General features: G+C 45.8%; 1 protein-coding gene and 1 long non-coding RNA gene across 3 annotated transcripts in view; one reads left to right on the top strand and one right to left on the bottom strand.

Annotated features, from left to right (window-relative positions):
• The window catches only part of FECH (ferrochelatase), a 36,401-nt gene extending 13,213 nt beyond the window's left edge, over positions 1 to 23,188 (bottom strand). Inside the window, exons 1-5 of one of the 2 annotated variants that reach the window (XM_039230521.1) lie at positions 22,952 to 23,188; positions 17,874 to 18,000; positions 11,985 to 12,104; positions 9,763 to 9,911; positions 2,470 to 2,604 (exon numbers count right to left, since the gene is read on the bottom strand). In XM_039230521.1, coding sequence (XP_039086452.1) covers positions 2,470 to 2,604; positions 9,763 to 9,911; positions 11,985 to 12,104; positions 17,874 to 18,000; positions 22,952 to 23,018 — 598 coding nt within the window. In that variant the 5' untranslated portion in view covers positions 23,019 to 23,188. Of the gene's footprint in view, positions 1 to 2,469; positions 2,605 to 9,762; positions 9,912 to 11,984; positions 12,105 to 17,873; positions 18,001 to 22,760; positions 22,813 to 22,951 lie in introns of those variants that run through there. The other variant, XM_039230522.1, reaches the window with a different exon arrangement.
• LOC120230782 lies at positions 7,697 to 9,756 on the top strand. The gene is made up of 3 exons (XR_005528165.1): positions 7,697 to 7,810; positions 8,319 to 8,409; positions 9,495 to 9,756. It is a non-coding gene; the product is annotated as an uncharacterized LOC120230782 (long non-coding RNA).
• Positions 23,189 to 23,409: the final 221 nt, after the last annotated feature.

The raw sequence follows: 23,409 nt of genomic DNA, 5'->3' as shown, positions 1-23,409 counted from the left end.
AGATGAGCAGTCGCTATTTGCAGGGACCGCTTCTAACAACTGAGAGCATGTTAATTTCTCCTCTCCCCCCATTATGAACGTGATCAACCCCAGCAGAAAATGTAGATGGGGAAGCAGTGTGGAGCCTAATAGAGACTTGAACTCATGAACATGAGATTAAGACCTGGGCTGAGATCAAGAGTTGGACACTTAATGGACTGAGCCACCCAGGTGCCCCTAAATGACTTGTTGATAAGAAGACTAGCTTATTCAGAGCAGTTTGTTAAGGTTTATGTAAGCATTGTCTATTTTTACCTGCTTCCACAAGATTACCGCCATTTCCCAGAGTAACTTAAATGGAGACCAAATCCTTACAAGTAATCTAACAAAACTTGTCTTTTTAAAAAATTTTGTTATTGTTTCCTTATTTTTGAGAGAGACACAGAGAGAGAAAGAGACACAGAATCTGAAGCCAGCTCCAGGCTCCGAGCTGTCAGCAGAGCCCAGCACAGGGCTCGAGCTCATGAACCATAACATCATGACCTGAGCCAAAGTCGAATGCTTAACCGACTGAGCCACCCAGGCACCCCAAATCTTGCATTTTTAACCAAGAGGCCAAAATCACAAAAACTCAAAGACTGAAGGAAGGCAGATGGTCCAACACAATGCAACATTTTCTCGGCCTCGTGGAGCTGGCCATAGTGGCTAAGGCTAATCCTCTGCAGCGCATCCTAACACAGAGCCTCTTCCTCAATCTTAACATAGGGCAGACGTTCCAAAACATTTCCTTGTACCCCAAAACCCATCCTGTGGTTTCTGTTAACTCTGAGGACTATTAATCTGATATGTCTCCACATTAAAATGCTAGCCGGAAGGGCACCTGGGTGGCTCAATCAGGTTAAGTGTCTGATTCTTGATTTCGGCTCAGGTCATGATCCCGGGGTCATGGGATCAAGTCCCATGTCAGGCTCCGTGCTGAGCATGGAGTCCTCTTGAGATCCTCTCTCCCCTCCTCCCTCTGCCCCTCCCCTGCTCACACTTTTCCTCTTTCTCTCTCAAAATAAATAGACACATAAAAAATAAAATAAAAATAAAAAATAAAATAAAATACTGGCCAGGATCCAGCTATACTTAAATCAAATGTACCCTTAGCCTAAACTTTATTTTCAAAAAGATGAAGGAGTTCCATTCTGGAATACAAGGAGGCAGGTACATCTAAATTGAGTCCGCGGCAGGCTCAAAAACAGTCTCTCCAGAAACCACGGAGAAGTCAGCATCACATTCGTACTGCAGGCCACCTTTTGCCGGTGAAGAGCATTTTCAGGACTTCTGAGGCCACAAAAGGACTTCTGGAAGCCACATTTGTTCTTCTGAGTCACTCAGAAACATTTGATTAACTAGCAGAAGTAGTGACTGAGGGGAAAGTGGAATGAAAACAACTGCACGTGACAGATACACAGCCCACACTGGCTCCGCCCCAACAGTGCGCATGCCTACAAGACACAACAGGTAAACAGCGCTCTCGCCGCCGTCTCAAAAAATGGATGCGCTTCCCAAAAGCTTTCGAGTCTCGAGTCTCGGAAGAGATGCACCAGTGAAACGCGCCAATGCCCGAAATTTGCTGAGGCGGCTACTGGCTGGGAAACGAAAGAAACCCGGAGTCAATCCTCTGTCATGCAAATAACCGTCTTCTGAACTTGTCTGATTCTGAGAGCAGACCTCTACATTTGAGGTATACTTTTTAAGCATGGCAAAAGTATGCTTAGAAATTTATAAAATCTGGGGCTCCTGGGTGGCTCAGTCGGTCAAGCGTCCGACTTCGGCTCAGGTCACGATCTCACGGTTCGTGGGTTCAAGCCCTGCATTAGGCTTTGTGCTGACAGCTCAGAGCCTGGAGTCTGTTTCAGATTCTGTGTCTCCCTCTCTCTCTGACCCTCCCCCCGCTCATGCTCTGGCTCTCTCTCAAAAATAAATAAACATTAAAAACAAAAACAAAACAAAGGGAACCTCAAGCTGGCCTTTGGTTTAACCCACTAATCAACCGATAAACGAAGCATAGCAAAAACACATACCAGTATCTCTAGTGCTGCCTGGGCACCTCTGCTTTCAAAGTGGAAACAGCTATCACCTTTGCTACGTTAATAAGGATGTTAGGGTTGCCATAAAAATAAGGTTTATTACGCGAGCGTAGAAAGCGGCGTAAGGTCCACTGCGGATCCATTCTACAACTGCATTAAAGCAGTGAGCACTAACAGCAACCGCCTTCCACCACCGTTTGTTAATTCTCAGCCGACTGGCCCATAACTCAAGGGACAGATGAACCATGAGATTTCAAATGGACTGACCTGAACGCTCGTGTTTAAAGCAGACAGGCTGGATTTGCCATTCAGATTGAAAAGGATTTAGCCTTTCCGTCCGCACTCAGGTGGCCCGCCTCTCCCTGCCGAGGCCATCCATACCCAGCATCCCACTGTCAAGGGGAGGCCTCACCTGTGGTGGAGCAGCTGTACTGTGGGTACTGCGTGAAGGCAATAGCCCTTTCGATCCCATCTTTCTCCATCTCTTCAATTGCTTCTTCTGTTAAAGGATGGACGTACCGGAATCCAATATAGTATTTGTGAGGGGCTATTAGAAAGCATGTGTGGAGAGGAGAGAGTATTAATCTTTATATAGATTCCTTGGAGTCGCCAAGCATAATGCAAAGCCAGGAACAAAGAACAGTTAACCTAATTTCCTATGAGGCGGATAATATGGGTAAGTTTAGAATATTCCTTGGATCTTATCCAGTCTTCAGCTAGTGCATGGACTTTTAATCGCTATTTTCTGGGATCGACTCCTATCCCGCCACACACACACCTTTATTTAGCACAGCAGTTTTTAAAATTCAAACTTCTGTTCCTTATTCTCTGCTCTTGGCTGAAATAAGAGAGACTCAAAGGAAGGAAGAACCCACACTTACTGCTGAGGTTCAGCCTCCTCTTATGTACCAGACACCGCGGAGGAGGCTTTGCTTGTATTTTTTTCTTTCACTTAAGCCCCATTTTTCAGATAAGGAAAATGGAACTCTCAGAAGCTAATGACCCTGCCCAAAGTCACACCTCACAGATGGTGGAGCTGAAATTTCACGTGGGTCCCCCCACTCCAGAGCCCACGCCTTTCCATGCCCCCCCAGCCTGCTTCTACCTCCCACGCTCCCTCCTCCTGTTCCCTCAGACTCCAGGTCAGTTGAGCTCTGGGATGCCCAACAGAAGTTCATGGATAACAAATGACTGAAATGGTTCTCCTCATCTAATAGCTTAAGGAAACCCAACAACAAATCTTAAATCGGAGGCACTAAGGGGGTGCCAGGGTGGCTCAGTCGGTTAAGCATCTGATTTTGATTTTGGCTCAGGTCATGATCTCATGGTTGGTTCGTGAGATGGACCCCATGTTGGGCTCCGAGCTGATGGCAGAGACTGCTTGGCATTCTCCTTGTCTCTGTCTGTCTGTCTGTCTGTCTGTCTCTCTCTTAGAGACACACCCACTCTCTGTGTGTCCCTCTCACACCTGCACTCTCTTTCACTCTCTCTCTCTCTCAAAATAAATAAACTTTTTTTTTTTTTAACGGAGATGGGCGGGGAACACCTGGGTGGCTCAGTCAGTTAAGTGTCCAACTCTTGGTTTCAGCTCAGGTCGTGATCTCAGGCTGGCGAGTTTGAGCCCTGCATTGGGCTCCGCACTATCGGCATGGAGCCCACTTGGATTTTCCCTCTCTCCATTCCTCTGCCCCTCCCCCGCTCACATGCTCCCTCTCTCAAGATAAATCAACTTTGAAACACACTCACACATACACACACACACACACACAAAATTGGAGGCACGGATTCGGACTTGAAATAACTGTTCCTGGCACTTAACCAGCCCAACTCAGGGCACGCCTTTGTTGTCCTTCCCCACGGGTTCCTTACAAACACCTTCTCCTGTCCTTCCTTTGTCCTTCTCCACCTTTTCGTACTGTATCTTAACAGTATCCACCACACTGGGCACCTGGGTGGCTCAGGTCATGATCTCATAGTTCGTGGGTTCAAGCCCCATGTCAGGCTCTGTGCTGACAGCTCAGAGCCTGGAGCCTGCCTGGGATTCTGTGTCTCCTTCTCTCTCTACCCCTCCCACCTGCGTGCTTGCTTTCTCTCTGTCTCTGTCCCTCTCTCAAAAATAAATAAACATTTTAAAAAGTTTAAAACAAAAGCACCCACCACCACACAATTTCTTAGGCATTTATAAAATCATAAAACTGGAAGTTTCCTCTGTCATTTCATAGGATGACACCTAACTCACACTCAGGGATGATACTGAGAATACACTACATAACCAGTAAGTAATAATGGAACCAAAGCGATTCTACTGTCCAAGCATTAGCAGGGGGCTGCCACTAAGTATGGGGCAGCAAACTGCCCCAAGAAGGAAAAGAGAAACATTCAGGTTAAACTGAAGGGAAAGGGAACCACTCTTGTTCATCTGTCTGCATAAAACATCCCACAGTGACTGGACACGGGGAACTGGCGATCTGTGGCGCAAGTTCGCGAGGACGGGAGCGGACCGTGGGGAGCAGAAGCATGTGCGTGCTCAGGAAGGACGGCTGGTCCAATGTCCTCCGGCCGGGCTCCGCAAAAAGAGGAAGGAAGGGGGGGATAAGCGGAATCATGTTCAGCTGTCTGTTCTCTCTAGGCCACCAATTTTTTGTTCTCTTGCCTAACTAGTGAACTGCAGTTAAACCACACCAGAGGGGGCAGGACTCTGTAAGCCAACTCCAAATGAGAGTATTCAAGGATTATGTGGTTCATCCTAAAACTGCCAACTTCCATGCTATTGAGTCCATTTCAAAGGAGCTCTGGGGCATCTAAGCTGAGGCTGAAGTGGAATTTACTTTCTAATCTACTTTGAGATAATACTATTATTAGATTTCCACGTAAGATCCTCCAATGCTCCCAACCAGCTTCTGGCATTTTCTTTTCCCCTTCAAAAAGCTGCAGCCTAAATGCTTGGGGCCTGGGAGTTTCTGGAATATTGCAGACAAGAGGGGTGGAGTGGCAGCTCTTGCAGATAAAAGCAGGGTGGTGACCTCACTTTGATGTGAGAGTGAGTAAAATATTCTGGAAGGAACAGATAAGCCTGCCTAAACTGTCCCATTCAAGATGGCCTGCACAGATCTTCGCCCAGTGGCAATATGCTCCCTCTCTGACTGGGCCTGTCCGGAGAAAAGAACAAATGTTTCCCAAGGACCCCTCGCCAGTCGGGATGGGTTTCACACCGCAGGCGGCAGTCACCAGCATGAGCACAGGGACAGAAATAGCTTCCTGATGTTCACCAACACATCTGGCAGGTGGCACATCTGCTCCGGGAAGACCAAAATACATGACTCGATGGCCTAGCCTAGTCTACCCTTGGAGCCACGGCCCAGCAAACAGTCTTTGATGAGAAGCAGGAAAAGAAGGAAAAAAAAAAAAAACAAAACTCAGAATTGGATTTTTAAACAGTGAAACTTCATTAATTTCCAGCCCATTAATGTAGCTTTACAACAGTTCAAATGTCTGATCTGTGCATGACTCTTTGAGGGAAAGGTGTGAAATACATAGCGGAATGCTTTTCAATTTGTATCACATCACGAGCCCTATGCCCACAATGAATAATGATAAACGCTCACAGTTAAGGAATTTTTGTCACGTGAGGTGCACCAGGCCGATGCCTTTCAGGATTATCTTATTTAATATTCACAATGATCCTAGGAGTGGGGCTCTGTTAATGGGGCTCCCATTTTCAAGATGATGCTTCGTGGGGTAAGTCATCTGCCTAAAGTCCTACAGCCAGGACTGGGGAAGCCGGCTCCATCCCGAAAAGAACAGAGTTCTCCTACAGGGTAGCACTCACGGATTCATGAAAAGCGGTCAGATTTGACGTAACTCAACTATCGTGTTTCGAATGTATTTCAGATTTACTTTTGTGAAATGATGGCACTTCTCACCTATTTCCTTCTGTATTTCCTAAGTTCCTATAATGTGGTGTAACCATAAGAAACCAGTTCTAAGGTATATTCCCACGTAAAATTGACCTTAGGTGTTAATAGTCAATTCTGCGCAAAGCCAGAGTGAGATGATTAGTTTTATGCCAGCCACCAAGCAACAACTACTTCCCTAAAAAATGAAAGCTTGAGGGGTGTCGGGGTAGCTCAGTCAGTTAATCGTCCGACTCCTGATTTCAGCTCAGGTCATGATCTTGAGGTTTGTTAAGTCCGAGCCCCTTGTCGTTCTTTGTGAGGACGGCGTGGAGCCTGCTTGGGATTCTCTGTTTCTCTCTGTCTCTGCTCCTGCCCCCCGCACAAGCATTCTCCCTCTCCCTCTCTTTTTCTCTCTATCAAAAGAGATAAAATAGGGGTGCCTGGGTGGCTCAGTCAGTTGGGTGGCCGACTTCGGCTCAGGTCATGATCTCACGGTTTTTTCGCGCCCCGCGTCCGGCTCTGTGCTGACAGCTAGCTCAGAGCCTGAAGGCTGTTTCAGATTCTGTGTCTCCCTGTCTCTCTGACCCTCCCCTGCTCACACTGTCTTTCCCTCTCTCAGAAATAAAATAAAAAAACATTTAAAAAAATTTTTTAAAGGAGAGATAAAATAAACTTTTCTAAAAAATGAGAGCTTGAAACATTTCTGTCTGTTCATAATCATCACATTGTTTTGCCTAAAGAGGATTTTGCCCAATAGAAATAAACAAATAGACACAGTTTAAAAGTATACTTTATGATTTTGTAGGGAAGGAGGGGGAAGGAGAAAGAAAGGAACAGAGGGAGAGGCAGAGAAGCCAGAAAGCAGGAAGGAAAAGCCACACAAAGGGGGTGAGGCACCTGGGTCTTCATGACTGGGTTTCTGCTCCCCCAAAGCAGTTTCTAAACCTGGAAGCGATTTCATTTTTTCTACATCTGCATTCTGTACGATCATTGGCCCTCATACTCGTTTTATACAGCATCTCTCTGGTAAGTCCTAAGAGGTTTTCTCTCTGCCCCTTAAACAGACTAGCCTGCGGCAGCAGGGTCCCCCTGGACTGCAAGCGCCTAAGCAGAAACCATGAGTTTTTTGGTTTTTTTTTTTTTTTTACAAATAGTTTATTGTCAAATTAGTTTCCACATAACACTCAGTGCTCATCCCCACAAGTGCCCTCCTCCATGCCCATCCCTCCTCCCCCCCCCACATCCATCAGTCCTCAGTTTTTGTCAGCATTCAAGAGTCTCTCATGGTTTGCCTCCCTCCCTCTCCCCCACCATTTCCCCCCTTCTACTCCCCCTTGTTCCTCCGTCAAGTTCCTCCTAATCCTCCTATACGTGCAAACATATGATATTTGTCCTTCTCTGCCTGACTTATTTCGCTCAGCATAACACCCTCAAGGTCCATCCATGTTGCTACACATGGCCAGATTCCATTCTTCCTCATTGCCAGGTAGTATTCCAGAAACCATGAGTTTTGAATATGAAAACCAGTATGGAACGGTGCAGGGCACTCAGTGTGCCACTGACAAGTGAATGAGTGGACGTTCTTGGGCCTCATGAAGCACCACTACCTTAGCCCCAGAGCAGGTCGGCCAAAGCCGTCCGGTGGCCATCCATGCAGGCGAGAGCAATAATTTAATGTGCCTGCCCAGAGGGTTCCAAGCATGAGCCACAGAGGACAGCGATAGGTCAGAGGGTCGCCAGTACCAAAGCCCTCCCAGGACCAGGCCCTGGACAAGCTTGTAGAGGAACTACGAGTAGCCCCCTAGAGAATTTACTCTCTGCCTCAGTAAACACGACCAGGAAGCTCACTCCATGAAGGTAAGGGTGTGACTTATTCACTACTTTATCCCTTGTGCGATCAGTGCTTAGAAATATCTGGTGGTTGGCTGGGTGGAAGGAAGTGGGAATGAAGGTGTGACAGAGCAGGTGTGTGAGTGAGCAAAAGGGCAAGTGAAGGCAGGAAGCGTGATTTCTTGGGACATTAGTAAAGTGACTGGACAGGCAAGCCACTGAGCTGCTGGTGCCTCAGATACCCTCAACTTATCCCCAAAGTTAGAGTGAAGAAGAATAAACTCACTTCTTCATGTAAGTCTCTGTACGAGAGAGGGTCATATGATCAATTAGTGGTTTTTAAAAAAACCGCTCTCATAATTCTGACTATGAAAATGTGAAATGGATATTACTATTCTTCGGTCCCTGCCAAAGCGGGGAATAATCCTGGAATCTAGATGATCGTAACTTCCTTTGTACTAGATGGCCACAGATTGAAATAATCAGATGTCTTATAGTAAGTGAGGCACTGGGTTAAATCCAGGTCCTTCCATAGGACTCTTTCCAGGCCAACGGAGGAGGCTGAGGGCCCAGCTAGACCGTCTGGTCCAGACAACCCAGCAGCCCCAGCATGGAGAGAGGAGGAGGTAAGAAGGACGTCCTCCACTTGTATTCCTTTTTCAAGTCTAACAGCTCTGCTAGGGTCCTTGATGGTGACAGAGACTATTCTACCAGGTCAACAGAGAAAAAGGCATCTTGCCACCTCCTTTTTCCACTGGAAACAGCACAGCAATTGCAGATATGATTCACACTAAATCTTTTATTGTGATAAACTGTTAATGACCAGAGAGAGGGTTTCTTCTCTGTCAGGTGGGTGTGACTTTCCCTCACCTGACATTTCCAAGATAGTTGTGGGATGTGTGGCTGAATGGCAATAAGAAATGCCCTTGAGCCACAACCAAGGCAGGAAGCAAACTCATATGCAAAAGCATGATTGAGCAATTTTCCAAGGGAGACACGCTGAGGGCTGCGGCCTCTGTCCCCGTGTGTGATGGGACACGGTGGCTTCTGAGAGCAGCTTGAGGTGACACTCAATGGTGCTTTCTCAGAGGAGTGTGAGATGCTCTCGGTCCTGCCTGGCGGGGCTGCTGTCCTTGAGGGTGGCCACCGTGTCATACCCCTGTCCTGATTCGGAAGCCCCAAAATGTATCTGTATTTAATGTATTTCACATGTCCTAAGATGCACATGTCACATGTCCTAAGATGTTTTCTGATTTAGCTATTTCTCATATTGGTCCCACATCCGCAACAGATGCTGTCTTACAGCTACCTGGGAGAGTTTTTGTCTTAGGAAATATAAAAACAATGGTGTGTCCCGCAATCAATGGCGTCTTGAATGCAATTAAACATGGCACTTATAATTCGTTCCTCTAGTGACTGCTCCAATCTGCACATTATTATTCTGCATTAGAGGTTCCCAGAGGACAGTCTCCAGATGCACACAGTCCTCTTCTCAGGGCCTCACACTGGCTGATGTTGTTGAGAGCCAAGAACAATTGCGTCAAGTTGCTTACAGTCTAGTGGCTGCCGCAACGGCAGCGAATTCTGCTCTGTTCTGCTCTGTTGATCGAGTCAGCACAGAAAGAAAAGGCGCTAACAGCAGCCCCGATCCATTTCCCAGAGATATGCATCTTGTATTTATGGTATGTGGTCTCTCTTCCTTATAACCTAGCTCAACTTCATACACACCTCAAGGTTCCTTTTGAAACCAACGTTCCAAATCTTTAGCTCTTCCATCTCTAACACGAGGAAGGAACAGGCTACATAGCCAAGGCCAGGAGAATGCCTCGAGCACTGAGCTAAATGACCGCGCGTCACACAGGACCCCGCATGAACCGAGAGCTGTGGGTACACAGAACTGCACATGCCATCCAGTAGTGTTGCAAATCATACCTACTTTGAGAGAACAAAACTGCGATATTAATGAAGAAACGCTGTACCTGTGTTGGGGGACAGGTCATCCAGCAACTTCACCATGCCTTCTCCTTGCTTGGAAGTCCACATCTTGATGGGGGACCCACCTCCAATCCTGCGGTACTGCTCCTGAATTTTGGGGGTTCGGCGTTTGGCGATGATTGGTGCCAGCTTACTAAATCATTTAACAGGTAGGTAAGTGTCTTTTATTCCACCTTAGCAACCTCAGAAATTACTTAATAGAAAAGATAAGCAAAATTGTAAGAAGAGCTTAAGAAGATTAAGCCTTTAAAAACAGAAGCTTAGGGGGCGCCTGGGTGGCTCAGTCAGTTAGGCATCCGATTTCGGCTCGGGTCATGATCTCACAGTACGTGAGTTCGAGCCCCGTATCAGGTTCTGTGCTGACAGCTCGGAACCTGGAGCCTGCTTTGGATTCTGTGTCTCCCTCTCTCTCTCTGCCCCTCCCCAGACTGCACGTTATCTCTTTCTCTCTATCAAAAATAAACGTTAAAAAAAAAATTTTTTTTTTAAATAGAAGCTTAAGGTCGTTGATGACAGCCAGCTCTTTCAGTCTTGATTAGAGAGAGAAAACAAAACACTCTCTGAGGACCAGCCACCTCTGCCCCACGAGTTACTCTCGCAACACACCCTCACAATTCAGGACACCAACCATTCAGGCACAGACCCTAGATGCGTGCCAGCCACCATCTTAACACTTCCTGATCCGACACCCAGTAGGAACTAGGATATATAAGACATTCAGAAGGAAAAAATCCTCTTACTTTAAGAAAATGTATATTAATCACAGATACATTTGCATATGTGAGCAAAGACGAATGCACAGCACAGGGATGTTTATTGCAACACTATAAACAACCTACATGTCCCCCAGTGAGCCACTGGTTAAATAAATTATGGTAGGACCAGGCAAGGCAATTCTATACAGTCATGAAAAAAAAATAATACACCAGGTCTATATAGTCTTTTTTGGAACAATCCCAAATATAGGTTGTTAATTAAAAAAAAAATAGTGGTGGGGCGCCTGGGTGGCTTAGTCGGTTAAGCGTCCGACTTTCGCTTAGGTCATGATCTCGCGTTTGTGGGTTCGAGCCCCGCGTCGGGCTCTGTGCTGACTGCCAGCTCGGAGCCTGGAGCCTGTTTCAGTCTGTGACTCCCTCTCTCTCTGACCCTCCCCTGCTCACTCTGTCTCTCTCTCTCTCCTAGAAATAAATAAAAAAAAAAACATTTAAAAAAAAAAATAGTGGAGTGTTAAATAATACATATAAGTATATCCCCATCTGTGTTAATAAGGACAGGGGGATAGATATGTGCATATATACCTATACATCTATATTTAGATATACAGACATGCACATGCTTGGATATGCACAGACTGTTTCTGGATGTGACCAGAAATTCATCTGTACAATTACAGATATCTGGATTTCTGTATTTCCGGTAAAATCTATGACCTCCATGGTGGGTAACTGGGAGGCTGGGGTTCAAGAAAAGAGACACTGCTTTTCACTGTGAACAGGTTTATGCTGTTTGCATTTTTTATCACCTGCATGTATACATTTTTCATTACAAAAACCTACTTTAAAAGAGAAAGAAGGAAGGAGGGAGGGATGAAAGGAAAGGGCAGCCACAATCCATACTCACAGTATTAATGAATAATAATCACTGCTTCCCTGAGTATTCATCAGCTGTTTAGGGCTAAGTACAAATATGTCTGTAACAGTCTTTAAAGGAATATTAGGGGTGCCTGGCTGACTCAGTCGGTTGAGTGGCCAACTCTTGATTTCGACTCGGGTCATGATTCCAGGGTCTTGGGATAGAGCCCTGAGATGGGGTCCATGCTGTGCATGGTTCTCTCTGCTTAAGGTTCTCTCTCTTGTTCTCTCTCCCTCTGCCCCTCACCCCTGCTTTGCACTCTCTCTAAACTAAAATTTAAAAAAAAATGTAAAGGGATATCAGGTGTGTCAAGACAACTGCCATTTCCAGAGCTCTAGGGAGGAAAGGGCCCAAGGAGAGCCCCCCCCCGCCCCCGCTTGCTTTCTCTCTCCCCTGCATCTCTTAACATCATATCCTTCTTCTTACACCTCAGAAAAAATAATAATGCTGCTCTAGTCACTACCAGATATGCATGAAAAACGTTTATTTTCTGTAACTATAGAACTGAGGTACACGTAAGGCAAGATGCACCACACAAGTTAGAAATAAGTGCAGGTGTTTCCACATGTCTTACTTTTGAATAGGAAGCGTCATGAGGTCTCGGTCCAGGAAGAGCCTCAGAAGGAAATCGTGAACATCTTCCAGGGTTTCGGGGCCCCCCATGTTCAGCATTAATATTCCAGTCTTCGGCTTCCTGCGTAAAATAAAATGCAGTTGACTTGTAACTTTTTATTTTCCTCTAGGGTACAATTTTGGTTCAGCTAGCAAACTAACTCACATCCAGTCTGTTCAGAGGTACAAACCCACAGATATTTTCCCTGCTATCACCTGGCTGCATGTCTGGGAATACACAAGGCCTCCAGTTCTGCATGGTCCCAGCTCTGACTCTGACCTTGGTCTCCCAGCTCCATCCATGGCACTGGTCTTCTCGGGGCTTGAAATATTTCTCCATTAAACTGTCAGTCCTGAACAGCGATTCCTCCCATTCTTTAGGGACTGAGAGTCAAGGTCTAAAGCTAAAATTGTCCTGAGGCTGAAGCAAACATTTATGTGAATGTTTTACAGATAGATAAATTACTTGGTCTCTCCAAACTTCAGTCTCTTCATATACAGAACCCAGCAATAGCTCAAAAGGTTGTTTTGAGAATAGATAGCATAAGGGCGCCTGGGTGGCTCAGTCGGTTAAGCATCCGACTTTGGCTCAGGTCATGATCTCACGGCTTGTGGGTTCAAGCCCCACATCGGGCTCTGTGCTGATGGCTAGCTCAGAGCCTGGAGCCTGCTTTGGATTCTGTGTCTCCCTCTCTCTCTGACCCTCCCCTGTTCACGCTGTCTCTCTCTCTCTCTCAGAAATAAATAAAACATTAAAAAAATTAAAAAAAAAAGAGAGAATAGACAGCATAGTTATTTAGCGTGATCTGGAACATACAGTAAGTTCTATCATACACAGAGAAACCACGGATTTCCCTTGTAAACCTCCGCAGTAGAATAGTGGCCCATCTCTCATTCTTTTATCTGCTCCTTTCCCTTTAGTTAACGATTAAATTATTCCTGACAAATGATTTCTTGCTACTCTGCTTCCTTCTCCAGAGCCTGCCAGTCCCCCTTCCTCAGTGTCTCCTGTGCAATAAAGTGTGCGTCTCACTTTGCACTCACCTCTCCATCCCGAAGAGCCATTGCCTAAGAGGTGCTGGCAAGAAACTGCTCTAACTTATTCAAATAGGTCCCAGGCTAAAGAATCAAACACTTGAAGGAGCAAGAAGAAGCAAGAAGAAAATCAAGCAGTTTGGGAGAAGTTAAATAAACAAAAGGACCATGCAAACCCTGAGCCTAAAATCCAGAGGAGCTCTGGACCCTGCACAGACTGAAGTGAGCCAGGCCGAGAGGAGTTCACCATTCCTAAACACCTTCGGGGGTAAGATGGTGCCAGAGTGGGACCAGGTGCCACCCACATGCTTCCGGGAGCCGCCGGAAGCCCAAGGCTAGAGACGTGGAACCATGAGGTCAAAGCCTGAGATGAGGCCCTGGAGAACTGGGGACCATGGTGGGAAAGAGTCTGCAGGTGGGGACCCTATAGGACAAGGAGTGTTTCTTCCATTTGTGCTTTTATTTTTTGCATTTGTAAAAATTTCAATAGAATTTATATACCATAAAAATTTCCATTTTAAAGTGCAAGTCAGTGGTTTCTGATATGCGCACAAAGCTATGCAACCATAACGACTATCTAATTCTTAAACATTTTCATAACATCCCCCCCCCCAAATATTCCCACACACTAGAACCATTCCCCATCCTCCCTCCTTCTCACTCCTGGCAACTAATCCTCTGCTTTCTCAGTCTGTGCATTTGCCTATTCAGAGAAATGGAGTCACATTAACATGTGGCCCTTTGTGCCTGGTTTCTTTCACTCAGCACAAAATGCTCAAGGTTCATCCATGTGATAGTGTGAATCAGTACTCCTTTCCTTTTGTATGGCTGAATAATATTCCACAGCACGGATGGATGCACTCTCCATTCACTCTTGATAAAGTAGGTGACAAATAACCACCCTGAAGTTTATCTAAAACACCATTGGTACAGATGCTGAGGGGTCCCACTCTCCAAGCCTCCTGAATGAAGGTCACCTCCAGCCACCGCAGTGACCAGCCCAATCGTGCAGACATGGATCTTGTATGGAAGATTGTCCCTAATGTGTGCTAACGCCAATGAGCTCAGGATGGCTTCTAATTGCAGTTTTCAAACAAGTGCTAACATTTGGGATCATGTCAGGCAGCAACCTGTTAAATTCAAACAGGTGGAAACTGTTTTTTTGACCAAACACACTACCGGTGAATGAGGTAGAAATCTGAAGTCTCAGCCTAAATTTGCAAAATAGGAACCAATTCATGGGGCTGGGGGAACGCTGCATTCCAGTGACATCAGAGATCTTCCAATTTAGACCCCAGGGTGAGGATGATCTAAGTTCACCTCTCACATCATTATCTTAGATGGTATTTCTCTTTCGCGGCACCACTGACATTTTGGGCTTTGCTGTGGAGGGCTGTGCTGTGTGTTGCAGGGTTCTAGAAGCATCCCTCCCTCTACTTGTCAGATGGCAACAGCACACACCCCGCCCCAGTTGTGATAACCAAAAACATCTCCAGACATCACCAAATATGTCTGGGGCTAGGGGGGAGGAACGTCCCCCTCCCTCTACTGAGAACCACTGGATTAGGGGAAGGGGGTTTAATCTGCTTTTTTAGTAAGCATCTACTCTGGAAGATGTCAGCATCCCACAACTCTTCCACCTCCTCTGACCAAAAGTCCTATCAAGGAATCAGCAAGCTGGTGTTTAGGGTTTTTTTTTTTTTCTTAATACCTAAAAATTCCAGATTCATTATATTGTAAAATTGTAAAATACTCCTTTAATCTTTCCACTCAGACCACCCGTGTTCTGGGATCCCGTCTCTCACCCTCAAAATCTGTGACTCACAATAAATTAAGCGCATTTTTCCATGGATTGCTGCCAGTTAACAGATTACTGGTTAAGAAACCTCAGGCTAAGAGACTTACCTAAGCCACAGAGGGTATCAATGTGCAAACGAGATTTAGAACTGTTTTTCATCTATAACACCTGAGCTCGGAACAAGAGAGGCTTTAAATTGGATATGACTCTGCCCTGCAAACCCGTGTTTTGTAAACCGTGTTGATCTTACACATGAAAGAGATGCATGATTTGAAAGTACCTAAATACACATGCACTTAATTCAAAACTGTGTTATGCATGATGAATGGCGCATTAGCTGCCCTAGTCTGACACCCTCTATTGGAGAATATGAAGTGGAAAGCCATAGCTGTGGTCTCTCCTCCCCTCCAGACAGAGCCCATCTGAGACCAAGCTCTAAATGTCAAGTTCCCTTTGTTTGAACATAAAAGTATAAATAGTGTAACATATTTAAAACTTCTCTCGCTTGAACAGGTTTCAACATTCTGCCATGTTTATACTCTGGGACTGTCAAACTGTGAGGTTTTTCCTTTGAACTATTAATTGTACATAATGGAAACCTAAGATCATCAATGAATAAATAGAATAATCCTATTACACTGTATGTAGTCAGCATCAAGATAAAGAAACAAATTCTACCTCCTGATTAAACCTCCAGGATATAATTGCCCTGAGGATCTATGCTGCCTCCAGAACAGGGTTTGGCAAACTACAGCCCACGGGCTATAGCTGTACATACACACCCTGCCTGTTTTTGTAAATAAAGTTTTATTGGGACACAGCTCCACTCATTTATTTTACACATGGCTGCTCTCACATTATAATAGCAGAATTGAAGAGCAGCAAGAGACCAAATGGCCCACTATCTATCCCTTTACAGACAAGTCTACTGACCCCCGGGCTAGTGGAGGTCTTGTCTGGCACTGTCTGGCACAGTCTGCAGGCTACATGGCACGGGGCTTCGTGTCTGGCACCAGAATGATACACAGAACCCACTGATCACTTCATCATCTCTACTATTTAAAAACTAGACATAATGCAAGTGCCCCATAACATGGGAATGGATAAACTGTGATTTAATAAAACACTCTTAAGCTATTAAACTAATGGTGAATATTTATACTTATATAAATATTAATAATATATTAATTATTATAAAATAACATAAATATTATTTTATATTTAATATATAATATAATATAAAATAATACAAATATTTTATATTATATTATTTATATTATTTTTATAAAATTATATTTTTTAAAATTTTTTTTAAAATTATATTTATAAAATTATAATAATATAAATATTTTCTATTTGATATATAATAATAATTATATATAATAATATAAAAATAATATAAATATTATTAAACTTAGAAAGAATTATAAAAAATACGTGCTCAGGATTGTCACATTTTGGTAAATATTCACTGAATAAATAGCTATACGTACAGACGTAGAGACAAAACACTGGGTGGTGAGATTATCAGTGATTTTTTTCGTTTTTTCTTTTTGCCTGTCTACATGTCCTAAAATGAACCCATTTCTTTTGTATAAAGATGATATAAAGTTATTTAATGTAATTTATATATTTTTAGATTTTTATTTAATTTTGATAATTTAATATTAAGGTTATTAGGTTATTTATATTATTGGCTTTTGCCACTGGGATAATATAGCAATGAAATAATTTTTCTCCCAGGTTCCACACTGAATCAGTTCCTCAGGGGACATCACATACTCCCCCTAAACCCCAAGTACTTAAAGCACTTTGGGCCATGGCTGAGGTGAGAAAAACGGGGCCGTGGAGACAAGCAGGAACGGTGTCCATGCCACCAGAACAGAGACAGCATCCCTGCTTCCTGTTTCTTCACTAGATTCAATCACTGGGGAGGCCAGAGAGTTGAAAAGAGATGATCTGAGACCCCACCCCTAATGCTCTATCCTTCGCCCGCCAAACTGCCGTTTACTCAGTGTTCAGACAATGTCCCCAAGATCACACAATGACAGATAACAACCACAAAATGGGACTATTTTCATAGCTCTATCACTAGAAGAACCGTCAAGGAGTTACTACTTCCCACCCAGTCTCCTTCTTTCACTCCGCTAGCGTTAAGGTGAGTATTTCTAGGTAACCATCTGCATAACTGCCCGCTCGAGTCCTGTGCTCCTCCCATAGCAGAGGAAGACTTAAGGAGAACAGTGGCTTCCACGATGGGAGAGGAGGTGTGGAGCCAGGCCGGGCCTGCTGACGTCCACCCACAGACAGCAGGGGTGACGTATGAAACAGGTGCTTTATTCCTTCAATAAATCACAAATCATATTATGTCATTTCAGATTATGCTCACCCTGTTAGCAGTGGAAAACAATGGCAGTTTGCTAGATAAATTCTTGACAGATGAGTCATTCCTTATCCTATACAGGACATACATTTCGTAGGTATAATTATGTTAGGTTCATAAATACATTTCTAGCGTACATATAATTTGTGTTACATGACATATTCCAGAACTAAACTCCTACATGATTTGCAGGCTGCTTGTACTGAGTTACGTGTCCTTTAACAAAGCCCTGTGGGGTTTCTGTTAATTGTATCTCAAAAAAGCTGGGAAAAAATTTTTTAACCTATAAAAAATGGGGGGAAATTTTTAATAAAAATTTTTATTCAATTAATATTTTTTAATTATTTAAATTAAGTTAATAAAAATTTTAAATCTATTTTTAATAAAAAATTATTAAATTAAATTTAAAAAACTTAATCTATAAAAATTCCCCCAAAATGTTAAAACCTTAGGGGGGTGTGCGTGTGTATAACTTGTAGTTTTCCAGCCACTGAAAGGAAGCCAAGAACACAACACTGCCCTTCTTCCACAGGGGCATTCCCAGCAGCCTTCCTCTTAAGGCAGCCTGTATCCACTCGCTGGTGTCTGCATCAACAGAAAGAGATTCTTATTAGTACCCCAAATTTGAGTCATACCTCTTCCCCGGTTGAACTTGAGGTTTTGGGCTCCTGGCACGCTGGGCTGTTTCCGTGGCAGCTACCGCCGTGGCTCCAATCGACTGGCCCCTCCATGGCTGGCGGGCCGCTGAGCTGCCATGCACCACTGTGACAAAATTAAAGTAGCGGCATGAAATCTAGCTGGGAAGCAATGTCCTCAGAAGATCCTCAGAGCAGAAGGGCCTGGACTTAAAATTTAAAGAGACGCTAGAACACGTGTGATTTCCCCAGCGTTTCTGTGGACGTGGGTAAAGGCACTCAAGACCTCTCTGCCAGGGGTGGGGTGGCACCCCTGGGATGGCTTCGCAGGATCTGCACGGAGCCTTTTGAGAAACACACCTTCTCACTCTGCCCTGGCGGATTTTGCCACGATCCCTCATGAGGATCATTGCGCATATGCGAAAGATACAGCAGTGCGCTGCTCACACACAAGGGAGAAGCCTGCAGGGAAGGTTCAGAGCCACTGCTTTACGGAGTGGTACTTGAGCCAGCTTTCAACCAGTTGCACAGACCTCACACCTCCAATAAAGCCTCAGTGCTGAAAACCCAGCACTGCCCTTGGAACCTGGCAAGGGGCAGGGGGCTCTACTTTAGGGGGCCCATTCCGGCCCTCCCCCTGCTGCAGCCTCCCCCACAAGGTCTGCAGTCTGCACAGCCAAGGACTCATGGACCCCAGAGCCCGTGACCTACACCCCTAACCAGGCTCCCAGTACCCAGGGCCCAGAATTCCCTGTCCCCAAAGGCTCACGCCCACCGCAGGGCCTGTACAAGACTCTCCTAGCTCTAGCCTCCTGACAGCTGACTGTGCCATCAGTGCAAGCAATTCTTGACCTGAAGGAAGCGATTTGCAGGGGCAAGAATAGAACGGGAACCTAAACTGGGGTGCCTCCACAGGGGTATGCACCAGACTCTTCACAACGCAGGGCACAGATGGCAGTGGGAAGCGAAGCAGGGAAGCCTCCAGACCTAGGCAACGTTCCCCAGGCTGCGACATTTCGGTAGGAACTCTGGAGTTCAACAGTTCACCCTTCCAGGTCATTAGGAAGGTCTATTTGCCAGTATCAGAGACGAGAATGTATTTGACAGCTTGTTAGCTTGCGATCCCGCATAGGACACATGGGGCTCCGTGTGCACGTTCTCCTGGGCCCCACCAGAGTTAGCTGTGGGCCTGGAGACCCAGCCTGAACTGAGAGGTCCGTGGGCCATCCTTAGCTGTCGCATGAAGAATATTCATCCTTAAGTGGCATACGGTGAAATTAAACTGAAGCTATACAATAGACACTCAAGCTGGCAATGTGGGGACAGTGGTTACTGCTGTGTCCACACTGTACACATGACCTCCCTTCCCTGTGCTCACACCAGCTGATCTGAAACCAGCTTGAGATCAGCCTCCTTCTGCCCTCCTCCTACTTCCAAGTCAGAGGCGTCCTGGTGAGGACCTCGGGCCGTGGACCAGCAGCTCTGACCGCACACAGCTCTGCCTCGCACCAGTAACATGACTGGGGCCAAGCTATCCTCTTTCTGAGCCTCAGTTTCCCCAGTAAACTGACAACATCTTGCTATCAGGATCCTTGTGACAATGACAGCAGATAGGACCAGTGGAACACTCTACACAGCACCTGCTGCATACGATTAGTGCTGGCATTCGTTTCAGTTTTAAGTGTCTAGGGCATAGGGACTACACAGCTGATGTTTTTTCACCTACCCTGCCTGTAAAATATAAGAGGATGGCATCTGCAGATTTCCAACGCTCCATATCGTGCACATTCCCAACAGAGCCAATTACGTGAGCTTGTGCTGAATAGTCCTTATTAACTCAAAGTGGAAGTGCAAAGATTGACATATAGAAGTTCAATTCGGCTCAAATGAAGTCTCAAACCAACTCACATCTCCTTATTTTAGACAAGTTCAATTCTGAACTGCATGAGATTTAATGGGGTTTTCAATCAGGCCACAACGTCTACAATTCCTTCTATGAATGAGATTGTATCGGATTCCACGGGGTACTAGAATAGAATTTAGGCATTACATGATTTGACTGCTGGTTATAAGACTGCCTCCTGTGCATCTTAAATAGGGAGTGGCAGAAGGGAATCCGGTGAGACCGGAGTCGTCACCTAGTGCGTTAGTTATTTCCTAGTACAATTTGGGAGCTGGTAGTTTTCCAAGCTGCCATGCCCTATACTCACAAAATCCTCTTCTCTGTGGCTGAACAAATTCTCTGAGGGCAATGCTGCCAATAACGGATCCTCTGTGCTCAGGACTGAGCGTTAATATACCCACCTCTCCAGGACTTCTCTGTAACACTCCTCTCCCCTAATGATCAGAAGGTTCCACAGAAACTATGTGTAGTCTCTGACCAAACAACTAGTATACGTGTAGCTAAAGGAGTTTTGAGTAATTATTCAAAGGACCAGCTGAGACTCCTGGATACATGCAGCTCAGAGCTTAAGAGAAACCAAAGAACTCAAAGAACTGCTCCAAGCCTCACATTTCTCATCTGTATAATGGTGATAAGGTCAACCCTGTAGGGCTGTTGTGAAGATTAGGAGAAAATGTTTAAATCTATGTCCAGCGCCAAGAACAGAGCCTGGCACACTGCATGTGGTTAAGCAAGAAGTAAGAATATTCGATAGCAGGGACCTGGCCACTTCGGAACTGAGACCAGGTATTCTAACCCTACTTATGACATGAACTGCTGCTCTACTTTTTAAAGGCCTAAAAACCATACAAGCTATAAATCTAGGAAAATGCAGAAGAGATTATAAAGGAAGCAAAGCTTCATGACTCTTGGATAAACCCAAAAGGTGAAGCATTCAAAAGTATATATGTGACTTAAAGAGGTTCATGGGTATCAACTGGTTCTCCAAAACCAAATTATGTAATATGTAGGATGCTTAGGGGTGGGGCACAGGAGGGTATTAAAGCAAGGTGCACAAGTACTTTAAAATATAATGAAGCCCTTTTTAGTTTTTAAGTTTATTTATTTTGAGAGACAGAGAGTGGGACAGGGGCAGAGAGAGAGGGAGAGAGACAATGCCAAGCAGGCTCTGCACTGTTAGTGCACTATTAGTGCAGAACCTGATGTGGGGCTTGAACTCACAGACTACGAGATCATGACCTGAGCCGAAGTTGGACGCTTAACTGACTGAGCCATCCAGGCATCCCAGAGCCCTTGTCCATCATAAAGGAGATGAGATTTATTACAAAAGGTACTTATAGGTAACATTTTAAAAACTAACAAATAACTGGGGCGCCTGGGTGGCTCAGTCGGTTAAACACCCGACTCCTGATTTTGGCTCAGGTCATGATCTCATAGTTCGTGAGTCTGAGCCCCACATCGGGCTCTGTTCTGAGCCTGCTTGGGATTCTTTTGCCTCTCCCTCACTCTCTCAAAAACAAATGAAGTTTAAAAAATTAAAATTAACATAAATAACATCCAATATTGTGACTATTAATAAACACTTGGGGAGGGAAGGTTTTAAAAAATAATTATTTTCTTGGGGCGCCTGGGTTGCTCAGTCAGTTAAGCATCTGATTTCGGCTCAGGTCATGATCTCACGGTTCGTGGGTTCGAGCCCCGCGTCGGGCTCTGTGTTGACAGCTAGCTCAGAGCCTGGAGCCTGTTTCAGATTCTGCATCTCCCTCTCTTTCTGACCCTCCCCTGCTCATGCTGTCTCTCTCTCTCTCTCAGAAATAAATAAACATTAAAAAAAAATTTTTTTAATAAAAAATAATTATTTTCTGGTATGGCACCAAAATGTTCTAATGTCCTTAATTTAAACACTAATAGTCTTTTTCATTATTCTAGAAATTTTTTTCATTATTTTTTTTCTAATTATAAAAGACCTATATGCTCAGTGTAGAAAATTTGGAAGGGAAAGGCAAAAATAAAAAACAGTAATTCATTAATCTACCAACTTTCTAATTTAAAAATATATGTAGTATATACAGTACACGGCCCACACCAGGGAACGTGTTACTGATTCTGTAATATGCTAAAAGCTTAGTATAAAACTTTGCTTTTGCACTTTTACTTGCAGAATTTTCAGAAATACAACCCAATTTTTTCTAACCCACTTCATGTTATTTCCTTCATATCAACAAGATGATTAGAGTATTATAACGACTCTTCAAAATCAGAGTTCATAATTCAATTGGACTTCAAATCCACGTTTGTGATGGGTTCTGAATCCTTCCGCTTAGTTACTTATAACCTGGAGCAAATCACGCTTTACAGGCATCCAGTTAATCTCCATGGCAAGACTGTGAAGTATATTACCTTTCTCCTTTCCCTTTACCAAAGCTCAAGCCAGGTGAGTGACTTACTCAAAGGGACACAGTTAAAAATGCTGCAGAGTTACGGTCCCCACCAGGTGTTTCTCGCGTTTACTCGCATCAGCTCGTCCTGGAAGCAACCTACATTCAAAATCTGCATCAGAAACATGCTTGGCTGTCAGTAGGTCTTAACTCGTTCGTCTCCAAAAGTCTCTAGGAAATACTAGCCCAGACTCCCTCACGGTGGGTGCTGCTGTCTACGGACAAGTGAGCCCCGGGTGACGCCAGGGGCTAGAGCCGAGCAGCAGTGGGCACACCGCGACCTCCATCACCAGGGAAGGAACCCCATGGGCGATGTCCGTGGTGATGACGATGATGATACCTTCGTTACCGTCCTCGGGGTAGGTTCTTCACACGCCCTCCCTCCCGTAATGCTCACAACAACCCCGTGACGCTCGTTATTCTGATTTTACAGATAAGAACTAAGGTGTAAATAAACCCCGGCACTGCTCATGGCAGCCCAGCTGACTCATGGTGCTACGGGACCCCTCCCGGCCGCGTCCCAGGGACCCCAGACGACCCGAGTACCTCCTCCCCGGCTTCTCCCAGGGGAGGGCCCCTTTCCGGTCCCTTCTCCAGGTCGCCCCTCGCCCCATAGCACCGAGCTTCCTGCCCCGCTCCCGGAACCCCACCCCCAAACCGGAGGGCCCCGAGCTGCCCGCTGCCCACGCCGTCGCAGGGACCCCGGCAGCGGCGGCGGCCGCGACAGCCTCACTTACGCCGATCGCGGAGCAGGACTCCCGCAGCTCGCATGGCAGCAGCCATGTTTGTGCCGCCTGAGAGCATTCCTGGGGCAGCTTCGGCCCGGGACTCGGGCTCCTCCCGCGGCGGCGAGATCCGGTGTCGGCCCGGGAAGCTCCGCGCTGCTGGCACCGACACCACAGGCCGCCTTACCTCAAGTTGCTGCCCCCTGCGCCCTCGCGGCGCGCGCGTTCATTCGCTGCCGGGCCGGGCGGGGCCCGGCTCGGGGGCGGGGCCAGGGGAAGACACGCCCCTCGCGGGCGCCCGCCCCCCGCACGGGGCCGTCCTGGGGGTAAGAGGGGCGGGGGGCTGTGCTAGCGGCCCCGCCCCCCCAGCCGGCGGCTCCAGGCCCTGCAGCCGGTCTCCGGGTCCTGATCACCCTGAACGAATTCGCTGGTGGCATCTGCCAGTCTGGCCAAGGCGGGAACCGCCGCCA

Source organism: Hyaena hyaena, unplaced genomic scaffold, assembly GCF_003009895.1.
Source record: "Hyaena hyaena isolate Hyena2069 unplaced genomic scaffold, ASM300989v1 scaffold_47, whole genome shotgun sequence".
In the NCBI taxonomy this organism is placed as follows: Eukaryota; Metazoa; Chordata; class Mammalia; order Carnivora; family Hyaenidae; genus Hyaena; species Hyaena hyaena.
The sequence above is the reverse complement of the archived record's forward strand: the minus strand, read 5'-3'. Positions and strand labels throughout refer to the sequence as shown.